General features: G+C 62.4%; 3 protein-coding genes across 4 annotated transcripts; 2 read left to right on the top strand and 1 right to left on the bottom strand.

Annotated features, from left to right (window-relative positions):
• The first annotated feature begins 230 nt into the window (after window positions 1-230).
• On the top strand, window positions 231-14,976 carry RELL2 (RELT like 2). The gene is made up of 8 exons (XM_084215764.1): window positions 231-1,381; window positions 4,973-5,186; window positions 6,882-6,944; window positions 7,041-7,107; window positions 7,361-7,549; window positions 11,891-12,569; window positions 14,072-14,105; window positions 14,330-14,976. The coding sequence occupies exons 1-7, from the start codon at window positions 1,160-1,162 to the stop codon at window positions 14,102-14,104; spliced, it is 1,467 nt and encodes a 488-aa protein (XP_084071890.1). The 5' UTR covers window positions 231-1,159; the 3' UTR covers window position 14,105; window positions 14,330-14,976.
• Window positions 14,977-15,152: 176 nt separating this feature from the next.
• On the bottom strand, window positions 15,153-20,967 carry FCHSD1 (FCH and double SH3 domains 1). 2 transcript variants are annotated; one of them, XM_084216015.1, is made up of 19 exons: window positions 20,888-20,967; window positions 20,542-20,639; window positions 19,853-19,898; window positions 18,934-19,007; window positions 18,543-18,687; window positions 18,332-18,468; window positions 18,196-18,259; window positions 17,985-18,113; window positions 17,686-17,808; window positions 17,510-17,605; window positions 17,327-17,434; window positions 17,119-17,223; window positions 16,683-16,913; window positions 16,503-16,586; window positions 16,238-16,394; window positions 15,949-16,154; window positions 15,749-15,845; window positions 15,600-15,667; window positions 15,153-15,437 (listed from the first exon to the last, which is right to left on the bottom strand). In XM_084216015.1, the coding sequence occupies exons 1-19, from the start codon at window positions 20,906-20,908 to the stop codon at window positions 15,372-15,374; spliced, it is 2,055 nt and encodes a 684-aa protein (XP_084072141.1). In that variant the 5' UTR covers window positions 20,909-20,967; the 3' UTR covers window positions 15,153-15,371. The 2 variants fall into 2 exon arrangements, with proteins under 2 accessions (XP_084072141.1, XP_084072140.1); XM_084216014.1 differs by having other exon boundaries at window positions 17,327-17,605.
• A 1,764-nt stretch (window positions 20,968-22,731) lies between these two features.
• Window positions 22,732-24,752, top strand: LOC311159450 (proteinase-activated receptor 3-like; the record flags this gene model as incomplete). Its single annotated transcript, XM_084215545.1, has 2 exons — window positions 22,732-22,828; window positions 23,686-24,752. The coding sequence occupies 2 exons, from the start codon at window positions 22,732-22,734 to the stop codon at window positions 24,750-24,752; spliced, it is 1,164 nt and encodes a 387-aa protein (XP_084071671.1).
• Between the last annotated feature and the right edge of the window lie 188 nt (window positions 24,753-24,940).

The raw sequence follows: 24,940 nt of genomic DNA, 5'->3' as shown, positions 1-24,940 counted from the left end.
CAGGAAATCCCAGGGATCTGAACGTGCTGAGCAGCACGGCTGTGCTGGGAGCCCCCGGAGCTGTGAGGGCTCCCCCATGACGCCTGTCCTGTCCTGTCCTGTCCCTGCTCTGGTGCTCCCTCATGACGCCTGTCCTGTCCTGTCCCTGCTCCACCAGCTGCTGCCACCAGATAACGCCAGCCTGGGGACACAGAGCCACCCAGGGCACGGAGCCACCCGGGACACGGAGCCACCCGGGACACGTCCCAGTGCCTGCCTGGGGATCCAGGGAGGAGAGCAGAGACACAGCCCTGCTTGAGGAGAGGAGAGCAGAGACACAGCCCTGCTTGAGGAGAGGAGAGCAGAGACACAGCCCTGCTTGAGGAGAGGAGAGCACAGACACAGCCCTGCTTGAGGAGAGGAGAGCAGAGACACAGCCCTCCTTGAGGAGAGGAGAGCAGAGGAGAGCAGAGACACAGCCCTGCTTGAGGAGAGGAGAGCAGAGACACATCCCTGCTTTAGGAGAGGACACACATCCCTGCTTGAAGAGAGACACAGCCCTGCTTGAGGAGAGGAGAGCACAGACACAGCCCTGCTTGAGGAGAGGAGAGCACAGACACAGCTCTGCTGAGGAGAGGAGAGCACAGACACAGCTCTGCTTGAGGAGAGGACACACAGCTCTGCTTGAGGAGAGGACACACAGCTCTGCTTGAGGAGAGGAGAGCACAGACACAGCTCTGCTTGAGGAGAGGACACACATCCCTGCTTGAAGAGAGACATAGCCCTGCTTGAGGAGAGCACAGACACAGCCCTGCTTGAGGAGAGGAGAGCAGAGACACATCCCTGCTTGAGGAGAGGACACACATCCCTGCTTGAAGAGAGACACAGCCCTGCTTGAGGAGAGGAGAGCACACACAGCCCTGCTTGAGGAGAGCACAGACACAGCCCTGCTTCCAGCTGGGATCACTCTGCTGCCTGAGCTGTCCTTCTGGAAGCCGGGTGCTGCCCCGGGCATCTTCACGGGTGTTGGAGCGGAGCAGGGAAGTGTCAGGGATATTTTTAGATGCTCTTTGTGCTCAGAGAGCAAAAGCAGGCTGTGGTTTAACGGCCATTAGCTGCTGGGCATGTTTGGAAAGCTGGAGCAGGGCTGAGGATGCAGGGGCACGTTTGACACCATGGGATGGAGCAGCTTTGCAGACGTGAGGACAATTTTTGGGCTGAGCATCGAAGTGAAGACCCCGAGAGGAGCCTGGATCTGGCCAGTCCAGCCTGTTTAGCTGCTCCGTGGACAGGCAGCGGGGCCAGGGCAGCTGATCCCCCAAAAGGACGTGGTCCCACTGTTTGTGGGGTGACATTTGCTCCAATGGCTGCGGAAGAGGAGCAGGAAAAGAGCGGACAAGAGGTAACTTGGAATTTCACTGGGACCAGAGCCAGCCAAGGGACAGGGTGACAGGTGACAGCACTGTCCCACCAGCCTCTCCTTGGCCACTCTGTCCCCTCCCTCCCAAGCACGCAGAGGTTGAAATGTCAGTGTTTCCAGGCAATGCCTGGAGAGGGAGAGAAGCCTCCAAGGACCTCCAGGATTCAGGGAAGCCCCAAGTGGGGGACTGGGAAGGAAGGGCAGGGGATGGTTTGGGTTGGAAGGGACCTTAAATCTCATTCCAACCCCCTTCCACTAGAGCAAACCCCATCCAGCCCGGCCTTGGACACTTCCAGGCATGGCTGAGGCCATCTCCAAGGTCAGGAAGTGCTGACACTTTGGCTCTGGTCAATGCAGAGTAGAACACCCCAAGAATTCCAGCTGAGCTCATGAGGAAAAAAGGCAACTCCAACTCACCACTGTAGGGGAGCTCATCACTAATTGGTTCATCCACGAGCAAGGATGTTTCATAAGTCCTAAAAACATGGGTAAAGAGGAGCTCAGTTCCCTGAAAGGGACATGGGAAATGCAGGGACAAGTCCCAGAGCAGTGCCCCTCACCAGGCAGAGAGGAGTCTCTGGGCCAGCACCGTGCTGGACCGTGTAACAACCACCTCCTCCACCTCCTCCTCCACCTCCTCCTCCTCTGGTGGTGCTGGATGAGGTAGGCAGGCAGAGAGAAGGCAGCTGCCTATCCAGCTGGATTGTCCTGTGTCTCAGATCCCACTGCCTCAGCTGGTGGGGTCACACAGGATGGGAGAGGAGCTGGGATGGGGTCAGGAGGGACAGAGGAAGCCCAGACTATGGATGTGCCACGAGCAGGCAGCCCACAGCCATGGCTGCACCTCCCCAGCTTGCTGTGGGGCTGTCCCCATGTGGGCTCTGTCCCCACACGGCCAGGATGACCCTGGCCAGCCTGCTTGGAAGGGAGAGCTCTGTTGTGTGGGTCCATGCCTCGAATGCTGGCTGCTTTTGGGGCACAGAGGTGCCAGGGTGTTGTTTCTGGGTCTCCTGCAAGGTGCTGTGTGGCACCAATAAAATGCTAACGGGGTCCCACAGTGGGCCAAGGACTGAGGCCTTGGAGGGACACTGAAGCTGAGGTGGGGGAAGCAGGATGGAGACCAGGAGCAGGCGATCCCTGGTTGGGAGAATTAAGGAAGAAAAACAATCAGCTGGGGTAATCCAGCTGCAGAACCAGGAGGGAGAAGCTTGACAACCCCAGAACCCCCTCCTGATGCTGGCTCACCCCACCAAGGCCAGGATTTGTGCTCAGGCGGGGCCAGGCTGCTGTGCCACACTTGTGGAAATGCCTTGACACCAGAGGCTGTGGGAAAATGGGAATGTCCCCTCGAACGGGGAGTCCTGATCAGCCCGGCATGGCTGCAACCAGGAAAGGGGGTGGGATGCTGGAAGGGGGTGGGGAGCTGGCAGGGGGCAGGGTGCAGCAATGCTCTGGGTGGGCGGGAACGCCCAGGAGGAGAAAGAGAGATTTATTGTGCAGGGCAGCGTGCGTGGGCACGGGCAGAACAAGCGGGGATACGCTGGCCGTGACTGCATCCCCTCAGGGCCCTGCAGAAACCCAGAGCTGCCTGCTCCCCCTGTGCTCAGAAACAGGGGCAAGGAGCAAACTGCCTCTGAGCTTTACTCTGGGAGCTCTTCCTCAGCTGAGACTTGCAGGATGCAGCAGCTTGTTGGTCCAGGGCTTGGAGAGCTCTGTTGTCCTGTGGTTCAGCAATCCGTGGCAGGAGGAGAAGTCTTGTTCTTGCACAGATATTCCATTCCTGTCTCCCTGTCAGGACAGCGGGCAGGCGGGTGTCACCTGTGATGTGGTGACATCCTGAAGCCATGCTGATGGAGGAGGCTCCTGAGAGCTCCTCCTGAGAGCTGGTGACCTGTGCAGAGGGACAGGAGCCCTGAGCGAGGCAGGGCTGAGAGCCTGGAGGAGTCACAGGCTGTGTGACAGACTGGAGTGGGGTAATTCCCATTAGGGATTCCCATGGGATGGCTCCCATGGAGGAATGTGTGCATGGATCCAAGCTCAGTTCATGGAGATGGGCTGGGAGGGGTTTCAAGGGCTGCATTCCTCAGGGTTTGGGTGGAGAACTGGCGGGTGGCTGAAGGATGGAGAGGAGCACGTCTGATTTCCAGTAGCAAAAGAGTGGTGGGTGAAGCCTCCCAGAGTGAGGATAATGTGGTGGAGATGGGGAAGGAGGTCATGGGACCACCACAGCGTGAGATTTCCAATGGCTTAGCCACTCCTTTTTTAGGAAGGAGGGAGGGAGACACGGGAGTCTCCCGGGGCTCTTTTTCCACCCTCTCCTCGGTGCTGGGATCCCCGTGTGGGGGTCTGCACCCCTCTCCCTGCCCCCCACGCTGCTGTGTGATCAGTCCTGCTCTCACTGAGCCCCACTTCCACCCTTCTCCCTCCCATCGCCAGGGCTCAGTGCCCTAAAATTCAAGGGAAGGAAGGTGCCAGGGGAGCTCGGGGCTGGCACGCGTGCGGGTGAGGTTATTCACCCCGGGGCGGGCGGCAGCCTGGCAGCTTCCCTGAGCAGCGCTCCTGCGTGTCCTGCTGCAGCCTCCGGCATCTCCCCGAGCTCCTCTCCGCGCCTTCCTCCGCCGAAACAGCTCCGGAGATTTTTTTCTGGGATCGGGACAGGCGGGTGCTCTTGTGGCAGAGAGCGGCAGGCAGAGGCAGCTGGCTCCTTCCCGGGGAAGGGGGGAAGGCAGGCACGGAGCCGGGGCCCGGGGGCCGGAGGATGCTCGCCGCGGTCCCCAGCCGCGGGGATGCGGGGTTGCTAGGAGGCAGGTGAAGGTGAAGGTGAAGGTGAAGAGGAGAGCGCTGCGGAGGACCGCAGGCCCAGGTACCGCCGCAGCGGGGCCGGGGGACAGGCGGGGGGGACCTTCTCCGCGCCGGGGAGCGGAGCCGGCGAGCGGGAACGCGGGCGCCGAGCCCTTGGGCAGGGAGCCGGGAGCGCCCGGCGGAGCCGGGGCGGGGGGAGCCGGCTCGGTTCTGCGGGAGGACGATGCGGGAGCGGCCGGCGGCTCGGCCCTCCGCCAGCCCGGCTGCCGCGGCTCCCTGCCTGCCGCTGCCGGTACCGGTGCCGGTGGAGGGCCTCGGCCGTGAGTACCGAGGGCTGCGGGAGAGCGGCGCGGCGCGGGAGGATGCTCAGCCATCCTCCGGCAAGGGCGAGCCGGGGGATGCCGCCCGCCGCAGAGCCCCGGGCAGGCCGGGGCACCGGTGCCCTTGGGAAGCCGCCTGCAAGGGACGGGGGAGCGCCGCAGCCCGGGGCCGGCGGGCCTGCGGGGACGCTGCCGCCGCCGCTGCCCTTGGGATGCCTCTTGCCGGGCCGTGCGGGGCAGCAGTGTCCTTGGGAGACCGCGAGGAGCCGCCTCCGGCCGGTCCTGCCCTCCGGGCGGCCCCGCACCGCACCGGAGCCTGCGGGGCTCGGGCTGAGCCCCGGGCAGCCGCCCCCGGCTGGGAGCTGCCCCTTGCCCCGCAGGAGGAACGGGAGGATGGGCACAGGGTGGGGGTGAGCGCCGCGGCTCTGACCTGCCTTCCCCCTCCTCCTAGATCCGCATGTCAGACTACCATGAACCCCACGATGGGGAGACAGATCCCCAGCACGGCATTACTGTGGTTTTCCTCCTTGTCCTTGTCTTCTTCATCATGGGGCTGGTGGGGTTCCTGATCTGCCATGTCCTGAAGAAGAAGGGTTACCGGTGCCGCACCTTCCGGGACGAGCTTGACCCAGATGACAAAGATGAGGTGGAGGAGCTCCAGGATGGTGAGTGCTGGGCAGTGGGGGCTCGCTGGGGGCTTGGCCTTGTGCCTGGTGTGGGCTGGTGCTCCTCATGCACCCTTCTGGGATGTGGGATGGGGCTGGGAGGGTTACCTGTCACGTGTGGCTGGGTCGGGATAAAGGGCTGGGGCGGTGAGAGCAATGTGGTGTTCCCTGGGGATCGGGAGTGTGAGGGCCAGGGATCCCTCTGATCCACGAGCTGACAATGGCTGGAGGTGACAGGGAGGTGGGAGCCAGTGCCTGGCCCTTCCCAAAGGAGCATTATCACCAAAAGGTAATTCTGACGAACATCCAGGACCTGCTGAATCCCCAGCATCTCAATCATAACCCCTGTTCCCTCAAGGAAAACCTCTCCCAGCTGGAGCACAAGTGCCTCTGCCCCTCCGGCATTAGGATGTCTGGCAGGGAGCCAGCTGGTGTTTGTTATTGGTCATGTCTTCTTCTGGTCCCTGCTGTGTTCATGCAGCCCACAGAGGTAGGGCTGCTGCTGGAAGGGGAAGGGACCTGTAGGGAATTTTTTCCATGGCTTCAGGCCACTGCAAGTCACTCTGGGCTAGTTGGATTGGGAAGTCACTGCCGCATCGAGCGTGGGTGCCCGGCCCAAGCGAGCTCTGTCATCCGGCGCTTTCCTGAGCCTCTGCTGAAGTGGGGAACACACATTCCTGCGGCTGCTTCCCAGGCTGGGAACAGCCACATGGTGCCACAGAACTCCTCCAGCTCCACGTGCTGCTGGCAGTGCTGGGGAGGATCAGCACCTCCTGCTGCTGCTGCCTGCGCTCCAGAGGGAAACACGGCTCCTCAGGCTCGTCCTCGGGGCAGCCAGAGCCTCCAGGTGCCTGTGGATGTGCTCCTCTGGCTTTTATGTCTTGGCTGTACATGACATGGAGACGGCCTCTGAACCTTCCAGGATGGGCTTTGCCCTCTGGACACGCCACTGCCCAGGGAAACATCTCCATGGGATGATGGAGATCTTCCAAGATCATGGTAGCAGCTCTTCAGCCTTTGAGGCAGCTGCCTGCCAGACCACAGCTCCAGCCTGCTTACAGGAACATCTCACACTGCTGACCAGGCTGGAGGTCCGTCCGTCCGTCCATCCATCCATCCATCCATCCATCCATCCATCCATCCATCCATCCATCCATCCCTGCTGCCTCCAACAGTGGCTGGAAGCAGGTTGAGTTGAAAGCTGTGGGTGAACTCCACAGCAGAGCAGGCACCAGCCAAGATTCCTTGGAACAGTCGTGTAAGCTTTCAAGTGTGCAGCTCTGGGTCTCCATTGTGTCATTGTGTGTTCCCCACTTCTGTGTTTAGGCGGTCTCAGTGGGTTTATTTTCTGTGGACGTGTCCTGTCTACCCTTGAGCCTTGAGCACTTGCAGCATCCTGCAGCCAGGGGCTCCAGGGCTGGACAAAGACCCTCCTCTTCCAACTTTTTAGAACCTGCTTCCCTCTCATTTCTCCAGATGCTCTGAAGGAGCAACACCCCCCTCCCTGCACACGCAGCTGCTGGCTCAGCTGTTTCTTTTCCAGGATGAGGGATCTGGTGTTCCCCAGTGGCTTCCCAGTGTGACAGGGGACTCGAGGCTTCTCCAACAACTCTGCTGATGCAGCTGCTCCTGGGAAGGGATGAGTGAGCAGAGCCCTGGAATCCCAGCCCTCAGTGCCACGTTGTCTCTTTTCAGATGAGGCTGAGAAGAACGATGACACCGTGGAGAAGATCGTGAGATGCATCATCCAAAACGAAGGTGAGCACCTCCTTGGGCTGGCCCGGACCCCTGCTGACCACTTTGGCTCGTTTTCCCCTCACTCTTCAGCATTCCCATTTTTCCCTCTCTCTTCAGCAAACGTGGAGGCTCTCAAGGAGATGTTGGGGGAAAATGAAGCAGACATGCCAGTGCCAGTGCCCAGGTGAGGGAAGCTCACAGCAGCTTGGGAGTGAGGGACAAGCAGCTCCTTTCCAGCTGCTACAAAGCATCTTCCCAACGGGGAGTCCTGCTCTCCTGAGGGTTTTGAGGAGTGCTTTGCCCCACTGTCGAGTGGAACAGCTCTTCCTCATTCCTGCCACCCCCGGAGCTGCTGCTCCCAGGCCTTGCTGCAGTGGGGCTGCACCAGGGCTGGGACATCTCCCTGAGGTGACACAACCTGTCATCTTCTGTTGCAGCCTTTGTCACCACAGCAGCAGCCAGGACGGGGGCCCGCCACATCACCACACAGTGCACCTGGGCTCCACGCAGGCCCCCTGCATCCACTGCAGCAGGAGGAAGAGGCACCCTCTGCAGCGCCAGGGGCGCTCCAAGGAGGGCAAGAGCAGGATGCACCCCGGAGAGACCACTGTCTTCTCAGTGGGCAGGTACCCAAACGAGCTTTGCCAGACATTTCCCTGCTGGAATGAGCACCACGGGCTCTCCTCAGTCCTCCTGTTCCTTGCCCTTTCCCCACGTGCCCGAGGTTCTCTCGTGCTGTTGCACACCGAGATGCCCCAGCAGCAGCTCTGCAGCTGGAGCTCCTGAGCAGCCAGGTGGCTCCTGCACCTGGAAATGCCTGTGGTGTGTGGCAGGCTGTGATGCACCGGTGGCTTCCCTCCTTCTCCGGGAAGGTGACTCAAGCTGGGTTTTCCTGCTGAGTCAGTGCTGGGCACAGCCCCAGCTCCATGTCCTTTCAGAGCCTGCTGTCCCAGCCTGCTGCAAGCAGGGCCTTGCTGCTCATCTGGGGGCTTTGGGGACCTCACTGGGGGGGACAGAGGGGACAGCATGTCCCAGGTGCAAGCCACCACCTGCTCAGAATGAAAGAGGGGCTGTGCTGCTCCAGGTCGCTGCCTCCAACGATGTCTGTCTGTAATTAGATGACACAGCAGCAATGTAAGAACAGGGGAGTGTTCCTGATACTTCCCACAAATGCTTTCCATCCCCACCTGGTTTCACCTCAAGGGACTTCCTGAGCTTCCTGTGGTCTCACTGTGTCGTCACTAACCTGTAGGACAGTCTGTAGGCTCGCCCAGGCTGCCCCATTCCCCAGCAGAAAGGGTTAGGAAAGCCTTCCTGGGCTTGGCTCCCTCCGGCTGTGGTGACTGGGGCAGGGTGACAAGCAGCTGCTGGTCCCTGGATAGCCACCTTGGTGAGACACAAAGCTCTGCCACACTCAGATTGTACACAAGGTCCTCATTCAGGGCCTGAGCCTCGATGAAACTTCATGTTGTGGTCCAGAGAGACAGTCCTTTCATGGGAATGCTGAGCCAGAGTGGGCATGGAATCATGGAATGGTTTGGGTTGGAAGGAGCCTCAAAGTTCATCCCATCCCACCCCTGCCATGGCAGGGACACCTCCCACTGTCCCAGGCTGCTCCAGCCCCACTGTCCGCCTGGCCTTGGGCAGTGCCAGGGATCCAGGGGCAGCCCCAGCTGCTCTGGGCACCCTGTGCCAGGGCCTGCCCACCCTGCCAGGGAACAATTCCTCATTCCCAATATCCCATCCATCCCTGCCCTCTGGCAGTGGGAAGCCATTTCCTGTGTCCTATCATGTGGATTTTCCCACCACCATGGGCAGGAGCCTCAGCAGGGAGGTGAGCTGGGGCTTTCTGGGTAGCTGGAGAAGTAGAGAGAGCTGCTGGACTCCCAATTGCAGCTCAGATCACATCTCATGGGCACTGCCAGCTCCCCGCTCCGTGCCCGTGGCTGTCCTTGGAGGTGGTGCCCGGCAGGCCAGGGCTCTGCACAGTTCCTACTCACCACTAATTCATTCCCTGGCTGGTGCCCAGCTCCATCCCCTCCTCCATGTCCTCTGTCCGTGCTCTCCCCAGCCTCCTCTCAGCACTCGGAGTGCTGGAGAAGATGCTCTCCTTTCCCAAAGGCACCTTCCCTCAATTCCTGTTTTTCCTCTTTAACCCTGTTAGTGTCACACCCCACGCCAGCCTTCTCCACAGAGCAGTCATCCCATCTCTCCAAGGCTTTACTTTCAAACCTGAACCTCTTTGGTACAAGGTCCAGCTGCTAAAGGACCTATGTGCCCATGAGCCACGATCCCACCCCCAGATTCTGCTTCTTATTTCCAGGCTGGCCCCTTTTCCCTTCCAGATCCTGGATGACTTTTCCAGGATTGCCCTTCCTGTGTCTTATTTATGACGAATATTTTGAAGTCCTTTAACCCAGCACTGACCCTACAAAACAGGGCTTCTTTAACCCACCCCTAGAGTTAAAGAGACCCTCAGGTGTTGTTCTCCTTTGGTTTTGGTATTGTTCTTGCCTTGGATGCAGTGGTTGAGAGTCCAGCCTGGTCCTACATGGAATGAGCTCTGGTCCTGGTAGGCACAGGCTCATCCCTGAGGAGTGGAAAGGATGGGAGCTGTGGAGGTCCACCAAGATCATCCAGGGCTGGAGTATGGGGCACCTGAGGAGGCTTTTTTGGCCTGCAGAATTAGAAAGGGATGATCTAATTGTCTTCTAACACTTCCCAAAGGGTGAGTGGAATTTAAATGAAGATGGAACAAGACTCTCCTCAGAGACCTGCACTGGGAAGGGCAAGGGGCAATGGCCATGAGTTACAACAGGAGAAATCCAGAAGAAATGCAAGGAAAAACTGTTCTGCCATGAGGAGCCCTTGACAGGGCCCTGAGGAGTGGAGGAATCTCCATCCCTGAAGATTTCTGAAACCTGACTGGACAGGGCTCTGGGCAAAGAGCTTGAGGGTAGGAGAGGGCCCAGATATGAGCAGGGATCTGGACTGGAGACCTCCTGAGGGCTTTTTGCACCTAAATAGTTCTAAACTTCTGGGGCACTCAGGGTTATGTATGGTATAGGATGATTTACCACTTAGCTCAGTGCTTTCCCTCAACCAGCTGTAGTCAGTGGCAGAGCTTGTCCACAAAACATCTGTGTCAGCCCCATCAGCCAGAGTGTGTCACATCCCACTGAATCCCAGGGATGCTGATGAGGCAGCCAGCCAGGGCTCCTCTGCTTTCCCTCACCAGCCAGAGGTTGGCTACGTTACCTCTTGTGCCCTCTCTGGTCCAAACTCTTCCTGCTCTCTGACTCCTCTCCCGACTCTTCCAGGCTGACATTGCTCAATGGCATCACCAAGAAGTGATCCAGTCACTTGTGTCTTCTTCCTGTCCCTCTTCAGGGCCAGAACATTCTTTGGTCTCCCCAAGTCGCAGTGCTGGTGTCTTATCTCCAAATATCTGGACAGACCTGAAAGGTCACATTTTCTGCTGCCTGGCCTGGGAAACTTCTCTGGAACATTTCTCTCCTCCACCCTCCCAGTCATGAGCAGCTTTCTGGCCCTGCTGAGGGGTTGGTGCTGCCCACAGGCTGGGCTCCAGCCTGGAAGTGGTCTCCTTCATCTCTGCCAACCCTCCTGGCATCTATTCTTATCTTTTGGACCTCTCTGCTTTACCTTTGGAACAGCAGTGCTGCCATGTGCTTGACTTTTGTGTCTTGCTGTTCTTTCCACACCAACAGTACCTGAACTTTCTGAAATTGTGCTTTGCCCTGACACTGCCTCGCAGCTGAACCTCAGCCAGGTCCGTTGGCTTTTCCAAGTGGGATCCAAGCGCAGTGAGGGTGGCTGTGGGTGAGCCATGGGCCCCACGAGCTCTCAGTGCTGGCCTTGGAGTGCCCTCCCTGCCTGGTGGACACCAGCTCCCCGTGGAGGAGATTTCCTCTCTGCTGGTCCAGCAACAGCTGGCAGTGCTGGTGGGGAGGACTCACAGTCAGCACAATCACAATTCAGACTTTCAGGCTCTGCTGGCACCTTGCTCCTCCCAGGCTGAGGGAATTGGCAGAGGAGAAAGCTCCAAGGAGACTTTAGAGCCCCTTCCAATGCCTAGAGGGCTTCCAAGAGGGCTGGAGAGGGATTTGGGACAAGGGCACAGAGTGACAGGACAAGGGGGAATGGCTCCCTGCTGCCAGTGGGCAGGGTTAGAAGGGATATTGGGAAGAACTTGGTGGGCAGGCCCTGGCACAGGATGCCCAGAGAAGCTGTGGCTGCCCCTGAGCCCCTGGGAGTGTCCAAGGCCAGGTTGGGTGGGGCTTGGAGCAACCAGGTTGAAGGGAAATTGTCCCTACCCATGGTGGAGGGCGGTTTGGATGATCTTTTAGGACCTCCTCCCAATTCAAGCCGTTCCATGAGTCTGTGATCCCTAACTCTTCTCCCCATGTGCAATGTTGCATCACCTCTGATTATGAACCCACCCTTTGATGGTGTCAGACCCATTTCTGCAGCTTTTCTCCTGCCCACCCAGGAGCTCTGAGCTGTTACCTGCTCATGGTGGAACCTTGGTGAACACTCAGGTGTCATCCAGCCCTCCAGGGGATGGTGCAAAATGTGCTCTGGCAGATTCTAGCCAAACAACTCCTCCAGCCTCTGATCCCTGTATCCAAACGCCTGCCAAACCCCTGTCCTGCCCTCACTGGGGGCACGCTGTCATCCGGGCTGTCTCGGGGCATTGCCAAGAGCTGTCATCCATCTTGCTCTGCCCCAGCCAAGACCTGGACTGAGCTTCCCATCCTTCCCTTTCTGTTTGCTCAAAATGAAGGGGAAAATCAGTTTGGGGGGCACGGCTTGTGTAGGCGTGAATGGGTCAGACAGGTTGGAGATCACGGCAAAGAGAGGAGATCCGGGGCTGGAGGTACAGAAAAGCTGGGAATCCAGCGGTGGGACAACACGGAAAAGACTGCTCTGTGCTGCCTCCGTTGCAGGTTCCGTGTCACACACATCGGGAAGAAGCCGTGCTTGCCGGAGCAGCCGGACGGGGCCCTGCCCGCGGGCAGCCGGCCGCCGAGCACGGAGGAGCTGGAGCGCAGCAGCGAGCTGCTCCAGCGGGAGCGGGCGCTCAACGGGACTGTCCCCACGGGCGGCCTGCAGAACGGAGCCATCCACACGGGCACCCAGAGTGCCAGAAGCGCCGAGCAAAGCCTGTCCGCCAGCTCAGCCGCGAACACATCGGCCAGCTCCGGCACCCGTGACAGCCGGCGGGCGGGCACGGCGGGGTCCGGCACGGCGGGGTCCGGCCCGGTGGGACCCGCCACGGCGGGGTCCGGCCCGGTGGGACCCGGCCCGGTGGCCCCCGGCACGGCGGGGTCCGGCCCGGTGGGACCGGGCACGGCGGGGTCCCTGCCGGATGCTGGCTCCGCTCCCGGGAGCTCGAGCCGGCAGCGCAGGCTGATGAGCCTGCCGGTGCTGGCAGCGTCGAGCCCCAACATCCCGGGAGAGCTGGCGAGGGAAGGAGCCGGCATCTGCCTGGAGGAGATCGGACTGGCGTCGGCAGATGAAGTGTCGGATATTCACGGGAGCCTGAGTCTGCAGGAACAGGCGGAGGAGCTGGGGAGAGACGAGAGCAGCAGGAAACAGTCCGGAGCAGAGGATGGGAAGCAGCAGGTATGTCCCTCCTCTTCCTGGTCCCCATGTGGTCCCCTGGGCTGGAGGGGGATTGCTTTTTCCCATCTATTTTCCAATGTCTGAGGCAGTGGAGTGACTGTGACAGGTCTCCCCCTGCTTCAGGGGCACTGGGAGGTGCTGCAGACCTGCTGCCCGTTCCCCTTGGCAAGGGGCTCCTTTTCCTTTGGGGACATCCATTGAGATTTTGACCTGGCAGAGCTCCACTGCTGCACGTGGTGTCCCCAAAGCTGGAGCCTCAATGGGCTCCAGTGTGGCCCGTAAGGAACAGGCAGGGGCAGATTTCTCCAGGAGACTTCCTTACCGCCAAGGCCAGGGAATGGCAAAGCCAAGTGGTCGTGTCTTGGCTGTTTTCCCTGCTCCTGAGGAGCTGTGCTCAGAGAGGAGGAAAGCCCACCCTCCCTGGAACTCCCACTACCCTGGTACCTCCCAATATCCCACCCAACCACCTTGCTGGAGGGGTTAGAAATCCCTAGGGGATTTTCTCCCTGGAATTGCCTCTGTGCTGGTACCAGTGAGCAAACGAGGCTGGTGGTGGTGGTTCAGACACCCAGAATTTCGTTACACGCTCATTTGTGGTTCTGCAGCTGGGAAAAGGTGATTTTCATGGAAGGGGGCTGGGAAACACCCCCTGTGTAGTGTCAGCAGCTCCAAGAGCTGGGCCTTGACTTGCCTCACAAAACCAGCACTAGGCAAAGCCCTTGGAAGAAAAAGGAAGCCAAATGCCTGGGTAAAATTCCTGGCATGCTTCAAAGCCATGGAGATCCCCTGGGGCTGGGCACAGCCCATGCACATGCCAGCAGCCCTTGGCAGGGGGTGGGATGGGGCAGGACTGGGTCAGCTCAGGAGAGGACTGGGAGAGGTGCCTGGCTGGATGCTGGATAAGGACAAAGCAGGATCCCACTGTTTCCCTCTTTGCTTTCTGGTGACCAGGCTGGAAGGTTTGAGCTGTTTCATGGAGAAGGGCAAGACAGGATAGAGCTGATGGGCTGCAGCCCTTCCCCAGAGACCTGGGGAGGTGGTGACAAGTCCTCCTGTGGCCCACTGAGCCTTGGGAATCCCTCTGATCCCCGGAGAAGCAGTTAGGTGCAGGGCAAGCCCGGGCACATGGTGATGTCTGTCCTCTCTGCAGTGCCAGGCTGTTGCCCTGGATGCTGCCCGTGGTGCTGGGCTGCTCCAGGACATAGGGTCCCAGGAGAACGGTGACAGGACCTCCCAGGGATGTTTGTCAGCAAGCCCTGGTGCCACTTGGACCCTCCCCCATCCCCCATGCCCTCAGTCACAGTCAGAGCCAGCGCCAGGGTTGTTGGCTGCTGCTCATCAGGTCCTGCAGGTGGTGGGGAAGGGCAGAGAAGGTGCCTGGGCTGTACTCACTCCTGGAGACTCAGTGGGGCTCTGCCCCTCGGGTCATGCTGTGGCCACGGGAGAGCACCAGCCCAGCCCCAGCTCCACGGGAGCGCTGACCCCCCTCCTCCATCCCACAGGAGCCCAGCGCCGGGGAGCAGGACCGTGTGTGACGTGAGTGCCTGTCCCCTGCCCCTGGGACAATGTCTGGGGGGTGGGAGGGTGCTGCCAGTGTCCCTGCCATGGTGGGTCTCAGCTTGCTGCTGGAGATGGAGAGAGGCTGAGCCCTTTCTCCAGGGGTCGGGACGTGCCCAGCGACTCCGGGAAGTCCCATTTGCGGCTGGTGGGGAGATGCCATGGCTGCGGGCACCAGCGCCATCCTGCCTCTTTCCCCGCAGCTCCTCTCCGCTCCCGGCTGGAGCGTGCACCGGAGGCGCGCAGCCCCCGGGCCCCTCGGGGCTGGGGGCTCTGCCGTGGGGCAGCCGCGGGGCAGCCGTGCCCGGCCCCGGGTGGGCAGCTACGCGCTTGGCATGGCCGGAGCGACGCGCCGGCGACACCGACAACCGCGCTCGGCGCCAGCCTTCATCCCATTGGCAATAGGTACCCGAGTCCCACCCACCGCACCCTCCCCGGAGACCCCCCCGAGGGACCCTCGGGCCTGGCAGGGGCAGGACAGCGCCCAGAGCCCGCTGCCCCCGCGGCCCCCCAGCTCGGGGGAAGGATCAGAGGGGGCCGCGGCGAGGGCAGGGATGGAGGCAGCGGCTTGAGCCCCCCCCGGGGCGGTGGGGAGCACCCCCCGCCCACCGGGCACGTTCACCACAGAGCACAGCCCCCCCTCGGGCACCCCTGCCACGCAGAGCGGGCACAGGCACAAACCCTGCACCGGCAGGGCCCTGGGAGATGCTGGCGGAGAGAGGAGCTCCCGGCCCCGTCCCGGCACAGGCGGGGCCGGAGCCCGGCCCCGGGGGCGGGATGGCCCCGGGCCAGGCCGGCTTCGGTGTGTAACGCCCTGTACATAGACGAGCTACAACCATTAAAGCTGCTGAACCCCTCGCCAGGGCCAGCGGGATTTATTGATTGATTTGGAGCAGCCCCCCACTCCTGCTCGTGGGGAGGTGCTGTGGGGGCTGGCAGGGGCCAGAGATGAGCCCCCCAGGAACCAGGGCTGGGAGTGCACGGGTGATGCCAGGCAGGAAGGGTGGAGGCAAGAGGGGGGTGAGATGGGGCCTGGCTGTGGCACTGGGCACCCCAAAAAAGGGGTTCTGGGCGCTGTACTGGGATGCAGGACCACTCTGCAAGCAGCACTGGGCAGGATGCAGCCCCTGGAGAGACCAGCTCGGGATGTGGGGCAGCAGCAGCTCCTGCTGCTGGGACAGCAGCCTGTGGTGGTTTGCTGAGGCAAAGCTTTTTAGGGGAGGGGGGCTGGGGGCACCCACAGGGTCAGCTGAAGTGAAGCTCGGGGTCGGGCTCGGGGGCTCTGCCGGGTGGCGGGGGCGGCGCACGGAGCTGCAGAGAGGGAGAGGAGGGGGAAAGAGAGAGGGAGAGAAGTGGTGCCAACGGGCTGAGGCCACTCATCCCCCTTCAGACCCCCCAAAACACACGGGTGGCTCCATTACAGAGGGGCTGGGGTAGGTTTTGGGGTCACAGCATCCCTGTGAAGGGTCTTACCGGCCGCAGGCGCGTGGCTGCCAGGTCTGGGGAACTCTGCCCGCTGCCCGTGCCATCCTGCCGGCAACCTGGGAGTGCCCAGCAGCTCAGCCTGGCTTTCCAGGCTCCCCCAGTCCCTTCCCAGTTGTCCCGGTTTCCCCAGCACTCACCTCCCAGTGCTGTCTCAGGAGCGGAGCTGGGGACCAGGCTGGCCCCAGGTGCGAGGCCAGGAGGGGAGAAGGGTGGTGGGGATGGTGATGGCAGCTCCTGGGAAGACACAGCCAAGAGGGATGGGCATGGTGGGAAGGGGGTCTTCGCCTCAGCACTCATGGAAGTGCCAGGGTGACACAACGACCCTCCTGGCACCAACCTGCCCCGCTGCCTCCCGGGCCCCGGTGAGCTCCTCCACCACCAGGGAGGGGAAGACGCCGACGCGGCCGTCGAAGTCGCCGGTCCAGAAGCCATCGTCCACCTCGCCGGCGGCGCGGGGCAGCACCCGGATGATGGCTCCCTCAGGGAAACTCAGCTCCTCGGGGCTCTGCCCCTCGTAGTCGTACAGGGCTCGCACCAGCCAGGCTGTGGGGAGGGCGGGGAGGGGGCTCAGCACCCTCTGGATGCCGCCCCCCTCTCTGGGGGGGGGGGTGACACCCAGCACCCACCTCCAGGCTCCAGCACCAGTTCTGCAGCCATGATGCTGGAGAGCTGGCGGTGCAAGGCAGAGGGGCCTGGGGGGCCCAGCCCAGCCCCCGAGTCACACCCCAGGGACAGCAGATACTTTTCGGGGACGTAGCCGACCTGCCCAGCCTTGTTCCGAGCCTGAGGAGACAGAAACCATGTGAACGTCCCAGGCTCCAGAGCGGGGTCAGCCTGGGGACCTCCAAAAGGTGTCTCCCACTATAAGAGGGGGGCTCAGCCTGCTCCCACCTTCACCCACTCCTCTGCGTCCCCATCTTCAATGATCTCCAGCTCCTCGCCCTGGCTGATGGACAGCTCATCCGCCTGGCAGCCCTGCAGGAGATGGGGACAAAGTGGCAGAGAGGGGCAGAGAGGCTGAGCTGCCAGCTCTGGACTGACAGGGTGAAGGGCAGGCAGGCAGGGCCATACCTGGTAGCCAAAGATCACCCGGCAGGTGTAGGGGTAGGTGCGGGCAGCAGGCCCAGGCTCATCATCCTCATCCGGCTCATCACTGTCCTCGTAGTCATCGAACTCAGCCGGGTCCAGCCCCGTGGGGGTCTCCTCGCCTGTCCCCACCATGGCCCCTGCCAGCCAGGTGTCCACGTCCAGCCCTGCTGCCCGCAGCAGCGCCAGCCGTGCCTCGGCCTTCACTCGGCTCACCTGGGGACACCACACATTGTCACAGTGCCCAGGCTACCTCTGGCAGTGTCCCAACCCCATCGCCCCCATCCCCGGGTGTGCTGGCATCCCCAGCACCACACCCCAAGCGCAGCATCCCAGCCACCACCCCTCCCTGTCCCTACATCCCCCACCCTGGGGGTGACAGACCTCGATGTCACCCCAAGCTCCCTGACAAGTGTCCCACCTCTGCCTTGCGGATGTTTTCCCTCACTTCCTCCATCTGCCGCTCCACAGCCGCCGCCTCCGCCTCCAGCCCCTGCTGCCGCCTGGCCTCCAGCCGCTGCAGCACCTGGGTGGGCACCCACAGCTCAGAGGGTGGTGGCAGCTGGTGAGGGGCTGCAAAAGCCCCTCCCTGAGCCCCTTGGTGCTCCGTGGGGCAGGACAACACCCACCTCCTCGCTGTGTGCCCTGTTCTTGTGCTCCCGGGCCACCCGTGTGGCCCAGCGCCGCGCCTCCTTCTCCAGGCTGGCCCCTTCGTCTGCTGGTGGCAGCAGGCACACCTGGGCAAGGACACGGCGATGACAAGGGGGTGGCTGTGCAGACCCCACCTCGCTGTAACGACCCCTTCCACTTACCTCCTCCAACCCAGTGAGCTGGAAGCGCTGCTCAGGTGCCAGGGAGAAGGCAGGGTGGTCCTGCAGGAAGAGGAGCAGGTCCTGCTCCCGGCACACCTGCAGCAAGGGAGCAGCATGGGGCCGGGGGCTCACCTGTGCCCTCGTGTCCCACCCAGCTCGGGGGACAGTGCCATTACCCGTGCCGATGCCTCCACAACACCCTGGAACCAGTCCCGGGTGGCCCGGCAGGTCTCCACCTCGGTCCGGCTGGCAGCTGACAAGTGCTCCCGGAGCCGCTCGTAGAGGTCCCCGTCCAGAGCCTGGGGGAAAGCAGAGGGAACCCCCAGCACTGCCACATCCCCCCACTGGAGCGTCCCTGACACCCCAGGGCAGCCAGCCCTGACCCTGAGCCAATGGGACCCTCCCTGCTGGCAGTGGGGAGAGGCTCCTTGTGGGCCCCTGGGGCAGGGGCAGGGGGGGTCCGGGCATCTCCTACCTGCATGGCTGCGGGCAGCTCCACACGCTGGTAATGCTCCAGGTGGGCAGAGGCAGACACCAGGGCGAAGCTGTACTCGTTCTGCACCCCTGCCAGCTGCCTCGAGTGCTCGGCCAGTCGCGCTGAGAACTGTGGGGATGTGGGCAGAGAGGCTGGCGATGGTGCCCCGTGTCCCCCACGCGGGTACCCCGCCAACCCCCGCACCACCCACCTTAGCGCTGAGCTTTTGCAGGCTGGCCTTGGTGTGAAATATCCGCCGGTCGCTCTTGCGGAGGCTGGGGAGGATGGAGGGGGAGTGAGACCACCCTCAGCCACGGCAGCCCCCCGGCCCCGTGTGCCCCACTCACCGCGCCTCCACATCAGCCGCCTTGTCCTTGGCCACCTCGCTGCTGCGCCGCAGGTGGCTGAACTGCTTCTTCGCCTTGTCCAGCTCCTTCACTGTCTCCAGCAGCTCCACCTGCGCCTTCTGCAGCCGCTCGATGCCCTGCGGGGAGCGTCAGCTGGGGGGGACAGCTGTCCCCACCGCCTGGGCACAGGGACATGTCCTTGCCCCGGTACCTTCTTGAGTGTCCTCTCCTTGGAGAGGCGGGCGCTGCGGGCGGCCTCGGCGGCCAGGGCGCGGTAGCTCTCGGAGGCGGTGACACGGACCTGCCCAGCGTGTGCTGTCCCCTCGATGACGCCTTTCCAGACAGCTGCCACGCTCCTGGGGGCACAGGGTTAACACAGGGCCGGGCACTCCCTGCCCTGTGACACCTTTTGGGGATGCCCAGCAGGACTGCTAGCACCCCCAGTCACCGCAGACTGGAACTGGGGACATCCCACCCACGGCTGCGTCCCGGTGACATCCAAATCCTGGTTGGTAATAAGCATCTCCAAGGTGGGAGGGCTATGGGCAGGTATGGCAAACCCCAGCTGCTTGTCCCCAGCCCTGTCCCTGTCCCCAGCCCACCTGGAGTCGCCGGCCTCGCCACGGCCCCGCTGCCAGTCTCTCTTCACAAACTGGCTGGCCAGTCTCTGCAGCGCCTGCAGACAGACCCGGCATCACCAGCACTGCCCGACCCTGCCGGGCAGCCCAGAACCCACCACCCCCCTCAGGGCCCAGAACTGGGCTCCCCCACCCGGCTGCCCACCCCATGGACCTGGGGACACACATGTGTAACCCCCAGAACAGACACATCCCCGTGGCTCAGTGTCAGCAGGAATCCCATCGTGCTGTCCATCACAAAACCTTTTTGGGGGGCAGCCACCACAATGAAAGGACCCCCCCCCCCGCTGTGGCTTTTGGGACAGAGCACCTGCAAGGGGACATCAGTGAGAAACACTGGCTACAGAGACAGAGTAAAGGGGCCCCAGCAAAGCCAAGCACAGCAAGACCCCAACCCTGGGGGGATGGATGGTCACCCCTGGCCTGCAGGGCGTGAGGGAGGGGAGTGACACGGTGACCAGCTGCGGGAAGGGGGGACACAATTCTGCTGCAGTAGGTCCCCAGGGGATGCTGCAGGGACATCTCACATCAAAAGCAAAGTGACATTTCAGAGCAGCGCCCTGCGATGACCCAGCAGACAGCAGAGCCCAGCGCTTTCCTCCCCCCACAAGGTTTTCCCTCCAGGCTCCCAAAACACCCAAGGTTTGGGCCATGCCGTGCTCAGCAGAGCCCCCAGCGGGTGCTGGACGTGGCCAGGGTCCTCCCGGCAGGATGAGCCATCTGCCACCACCCTGCGGGGCCAGCACGGAGCAGCCAGGCTCGGAAAATTTCCGCGGCTGCCCTCTGCCTGCGTGGGGCCGTGCCCAGCTCCTGCCCCAGGCCGGCAGGATGGGGCCTGGGCCTCCCCAGGACATTGATCCCAAATCCCGTGGCACCTCCTTACCTGCCCATACTCCCTGTCAATGGTGGCCCTCTGCTTGCTGTAGGACCTGGCGGGAGAGGGGACACAGAGAAGACACACAGAGAGGGGCAGGCATGGGCCATCCCTCTCATCACCTGCTGCCACCATCCCCCTGCCATCACCCCCTCACCGTCTCCCCCTGCCACCATCTTGCCCCCACCAGGCCACCCCAGTGGGTGGTGGTGCCCATGACCTCGAGGTGACAGGCTCAAGGTGAGCCGTGCCTGGTCACTGGCCCACCTGTGTCGGGTCTCAGTGTGGGGACACACAGACACACAGAGACACACGCACAGAGACAGAGACACACACACACACAGAGACAGATAGACACAGACACACAGACACAGACACACACACAGACACACACAGACACGTGGGACGGGCTGTTTCATCTCAGCCTGGGGACACATACACACAGGATGAGCTGCCTGGTCGCAGCTTGGGGACACACACAGACAGACACAGACACAAACACAAACACACACAAGGGATGAGCTGCCCTGTGTCAGCTTGGGGACACACGCACAGACACACACATACACAGACAGACATGGGATGAGCTGCCCGGTGTCAGCTTGGGGACACACGCACAGACACACACATACACAGACAGACATGGGATGAGCTGCCCGGTGTCAGCTCGGCCCGGGTGTCACCTGCGCGGGCCCTACCTGATGTCCTCCAGCAGCTCGGCGTCCCGCTGCTGTTTGCTCTGCAGGCCCGACAGCTGCTCCAGGAGATGGACCCGCAGCTCCTGGGTGAGTTTCACCTGCGGGAAGGTCCCGCTCAGCCCCGCGGCCGCGGCGGGCACGGGGCGCGGGGATGCGCTGTCCGCCCCGCCCGGGTACCGGTGCCCACCGGCCCCCCCTCCTGAGCGCCGCCCAACCGCGGCCTCGCTTCCCCAGCCCCGGCAGGCTCCGCCGGGGGCGAGTCTCGGTCACGGCTGCAGGACACGGCAGCGAGGCAGGACCCGGCCCCGGTGACCCGCCCCGTGGCCCGGCCCGGCCCGGCGCTCACCTTGCGCGGCGGCGGCTGCATGGCTGCGCTGCCCCGGTGCCGGTGCCGGTGCCGATCCTGATCCCGGTGCAGTCCCCGACCGCCGCCGCCCCAATCCGCGTGTGCGGAGCCCGGAACTGCCGGGCCGGCCGCGCCCCGCCCACCGACCACGCCCCTCACAGCCCCCGCCCCGCCCTCACAGACCACGCCCTAAAGCGAGCCCTGCCCCCAGTAGGCCCCGCCCACCAGTCACTGATAGACACGCCCCCAGAGCCGCCTCCAACCAGCCCCACCCCTTTACCCGCCCTGCCGGGAGCCCCGCCCACCGCGCCCAGCAAGCCCCGCCCCCCTGGGGCGGCAGCGCCGCCTGGTGGTCGGTGCTGCACGTGTGGAGGCGGGACCGTGGGACACGGGGACCGGGGGACAGGGGGACAGGGGGACACAGGGATATGAGAGGGAGGGACATGCGGACATGGGGATGTGGGAAGACAGGGACATGTGACAGAGATATGTGACACAGGGACATGGGGACATGTAGGTGGGGAGACAGGGATGTGGGAACACAGGGATATGTGACACAGGGACATGCGGACATGTGGACATGGGGACACAGGGATATGTGACACAGGGACACACGGACATGTGGACACAAGGAGACAGGAGGACAGGGACATACATGGGGACAGAGGGCTGTGTGAGATGGGGATGTGTGGCACAGCATCACAGGGACATGGGGTGATGTGGAGCACTGTCCTTGGGCAGGGGGACATGGGGAGTGCTGGGGCACGCAGCACTAGGATCACTGGGGACTGAGTCCTTGTGCATGAGGATGCACAGGACACTGATCCCAGGATGTGGTGACACTGGGACACTGGCTCTGGGATGTGGGGACATGTGGGACACTGAGGGGACAGCCCCCAGCACAGGGATGTGTGGGGTCCCAAATCACAGAGGACACAGAGCCCCTGGCTTGGCTGGACCCTCCCGTGGGGACAGGGACACACAGCTGAGCAGTGGCATTCAGTGGGGGCCACCTGGAATCATGAGGGACCCCAAGCAGTCCCTGTCTGTCCCCCTGATCCCCTCCCAACCCTCTCCCACCCCGCTCATCTCTCACTTCTCTTTCTGTCTGGATTTCTCTCTGTGCTCCCTGCTCGTGGCTCTCCCCACTGTCCCTTTCATCCCTTTCTCCTCCTGTGACATTTCTAGGGTTGGCTGCACCTGTCCTGGTCCCCTGGCATGTGACAATGCACAAGGCTGGGCTGGGGATGTGCCACTGGCTCTGGTATTCCCCTTCTTACCTGGAAAAATGGACTGGAGGTCACCCAGCCCCCCACTTTGGTGACAAGAAGGGGGCAATGCAGGGTGGTCCCATCTATGGCTGTGACACCAGCATGTCACCCCGACCCCAGTGATGGATCCTGGGGCGGTGTGGCCCTGGCAGGACTGGGCAGCCAGGATGCCCAGAGCCCTGGAGTGCTGCATGGGGCAGGGCCACATGTCACCAGCCTGTGAACTCGCTGCCACCTTCCTGTCCCATGCACGGGGCACAAACAGCTCCATCATCCTGCTGTGCTTCTCCAAGCCGCCTCCAGCTGCTGCTTCCTCCTCCCCATGGTCGTGTGACGCAGCTGGAAATTTCCCCCCTCGGTGACGTGCCCCAGGTGCTCACTGTGGGGACAACTGGCGGTCACCCCACGCCTCAGTCTGGCTGTCGCACCGCAGGGATGTGGGCAGGACGCCGGCGTGACGTGGTGGAGACACAGGGGGCGTCAGCAGAGAAAGGGACGAGTGACAGCCCCGCGGTGTCACCAGCCCCGGGCCATTTGTGCAGACCCGGCTGGCACAGTGGCCACTCCGCAGAGATGTCCTGGCGGGGGCTGTCACCTGCCTCTGCTGCTGCCTCTGTCACCCTCCTGCTCAGCTGTGCCTGGCTTGGCTCTGCTGCCCAGCCCTCCTCAGGTAAGTGCCCCGGTGGGTCTGGGGGTGATGGGGTAGGGCAGGGATGCCTCACTGGGACACCCCAACATCACATCCCATGACACTTGGAGGTGATGGCTAGGTGACATGGGGAGAGTTTGCTCTGCTGCCTTCCCTCTGTGTCCACATTGAGAATCTGAGTGAAGACCTGAAACCCAGCCAGCATTTCCCCTTTTGGCAGCAAAATTCAGATTACTGCTCTCGTAACCTGGATTTTCCATCCCCTTGATGAGGAGAGGGGGCAGAGGTTGTGGGAGATGTGTTGGATGTAACCAAAGCCCCCCAGGGTAGGGTGTTCTGGGGACCATCAGGATAGAAATTCTGCAGCTGGGGGTGACGTGCAGAGCCTGTCTGGTTTCTTTTTTGAGCAAGCCAGAAAAGGGATTTGATCCTGGGCTGTTTCTCTGGTGTCCTGGGACCTTCCTGTTCTTTACTTTAGTTCTTTGCACGCAGCGAAAATCCCCCAACCACAGGAAGATGAGAAGATGTCTCTGTCTGTGGTGGGAAGCTGAGCTGGGACACGGCTGGGACTATCCTAGCCCTGTGCTGACCTCCTGACCCCTCTGTGCCGGGCTGGGTAGGACAAGGGACACCAGCAGCACCAGGGCTGTGGGGGCAGAGCCCGTCCAGGCTCAGAGCAGGGCTGGCACCGCTGCAGTGGTGGCTGGCACAGAACGGGGCACAGCTCTGCAGGGTGAGGGCAGCAGGGTGTTGGGGGCTCCCCTGCCATGGGACAGGCAGATGCCACCTCCTGTGCTCAGTGGTGGCTCTGCAGGGAGGGGTGACAGCTCCTGCCCGTGGCTGAGCCCAATGCCTTGTGTGCCCTTGTGTCCCCGCAGTGCCCAACAAGAAAGGGCGATCCCTGATCCCCCTCACTCCCCAGGAGAAGAACGTGTGCTCCCAGGCCTCCGAGGAAGATTTTCTCAACAGCACCCTCAGCACCCGCCTCCTGCCTGCCCTCTACTCCGTGGTCCTGCTGGTGGGGCTGCCAGCCAACGCTCTGGCCTGCTGGGTCCTGGCCACCAACTTCAGGAGGTGCTCCAGCACCGTCTTCCTGCTCAACCTGGCCGGGGCAGACCTGCTCTTTGTCCTCCTGCTGCCCTTCAAGATCTCCTACCACCTCCTGGGCAACCACTGGCCCTTTGGGGACTACCTGTGCCGTGCCATGGTGGCCTTCTTCTACGGGAACATGTACAGCTCCATCTTCTTCCTCACCTGCATCGGCCTGGAGCGCTACATCTCCGTGGCACACCCCTTCCTGTGGAAGGGCTCCAGCTGGACGAGAGGCAAAGTGGGCATCTCTGTGGGCATCTGGCTGCTGGTGGGGCTGGGCATGAGCCCTCTGCTTTTGCGCTCCCACACACGCAATATCTCCAGCCTGAACATCGTGACGTGCCACGATGTGCTGGAAAAGGAAACCCAAAGGTTCTTTGGCTACTATTTCCTGTCCCTGGTGGGGCTGGGCTTTGGCCTGCCCTTCGTGCTCATGATCATCTCCTACAGCTGCATCCTAGCGCGGCTGCTGGCCAAGGGAGGGAGCCACGGGCAGGTGGTGCGTGTCCTGGCCCTGGTTCTCCTGGTCTTCATCGTCTGCTTCACGCCCAGCAACGTGCTGCTCTTCATCCACTACCTGCTGGAGCCCACGGGCTGCAACAACAGCACCTACATCTCCTACGCCCTGGCCCTGGTGCTCAGCGCCTGCAACAACTGCTTTGATCCCTTCATCTACTTCTACGTCTCCCGGGATTTTCGGGGCTGGCTCCGGGATGCAGGAGGGCGCTGCCTGCGGGGGCTGGAGGCCTCGTCGGGGAGGTCCACGGAGAAGACAGCCCTGCCCCTGAGGTCCAGCGAGCAGAGCCAGGGCTGCCAGGCTGTGTCCCCCTGCCCCGGGGATGGGGGAGCCTGAAGCGTGCCCGCCATGAAGGGCTGGCAATAGACTTGGGCAAAAAATCCCACCTGGATCCGAGGTTCACAAGGATTTTGCCTCTGTTTTGTCCCCCTGATGATGCCAGCACTGCCCAATCCCATGGGACCCCCAGCTGGGTGCCTGGCACCCCGACCTCCCCCTCTGCCTGACCCTGGCATCCCTCACCG

Source organism: Fringilla coelebs, assembly GCF_963513975.1.
Source record: "Fringilla coelebs genome assembly, chromosome: 15".
Lineage (NCBI taxonomy): Eukaryota > Metazoa > Chordata > Aves > Passeriformes > Fringillidae > Fringilla > Fringilla coelebs.
This window is presented reverse-complemented; position numbering and strand designations above follow the sequence as displayed.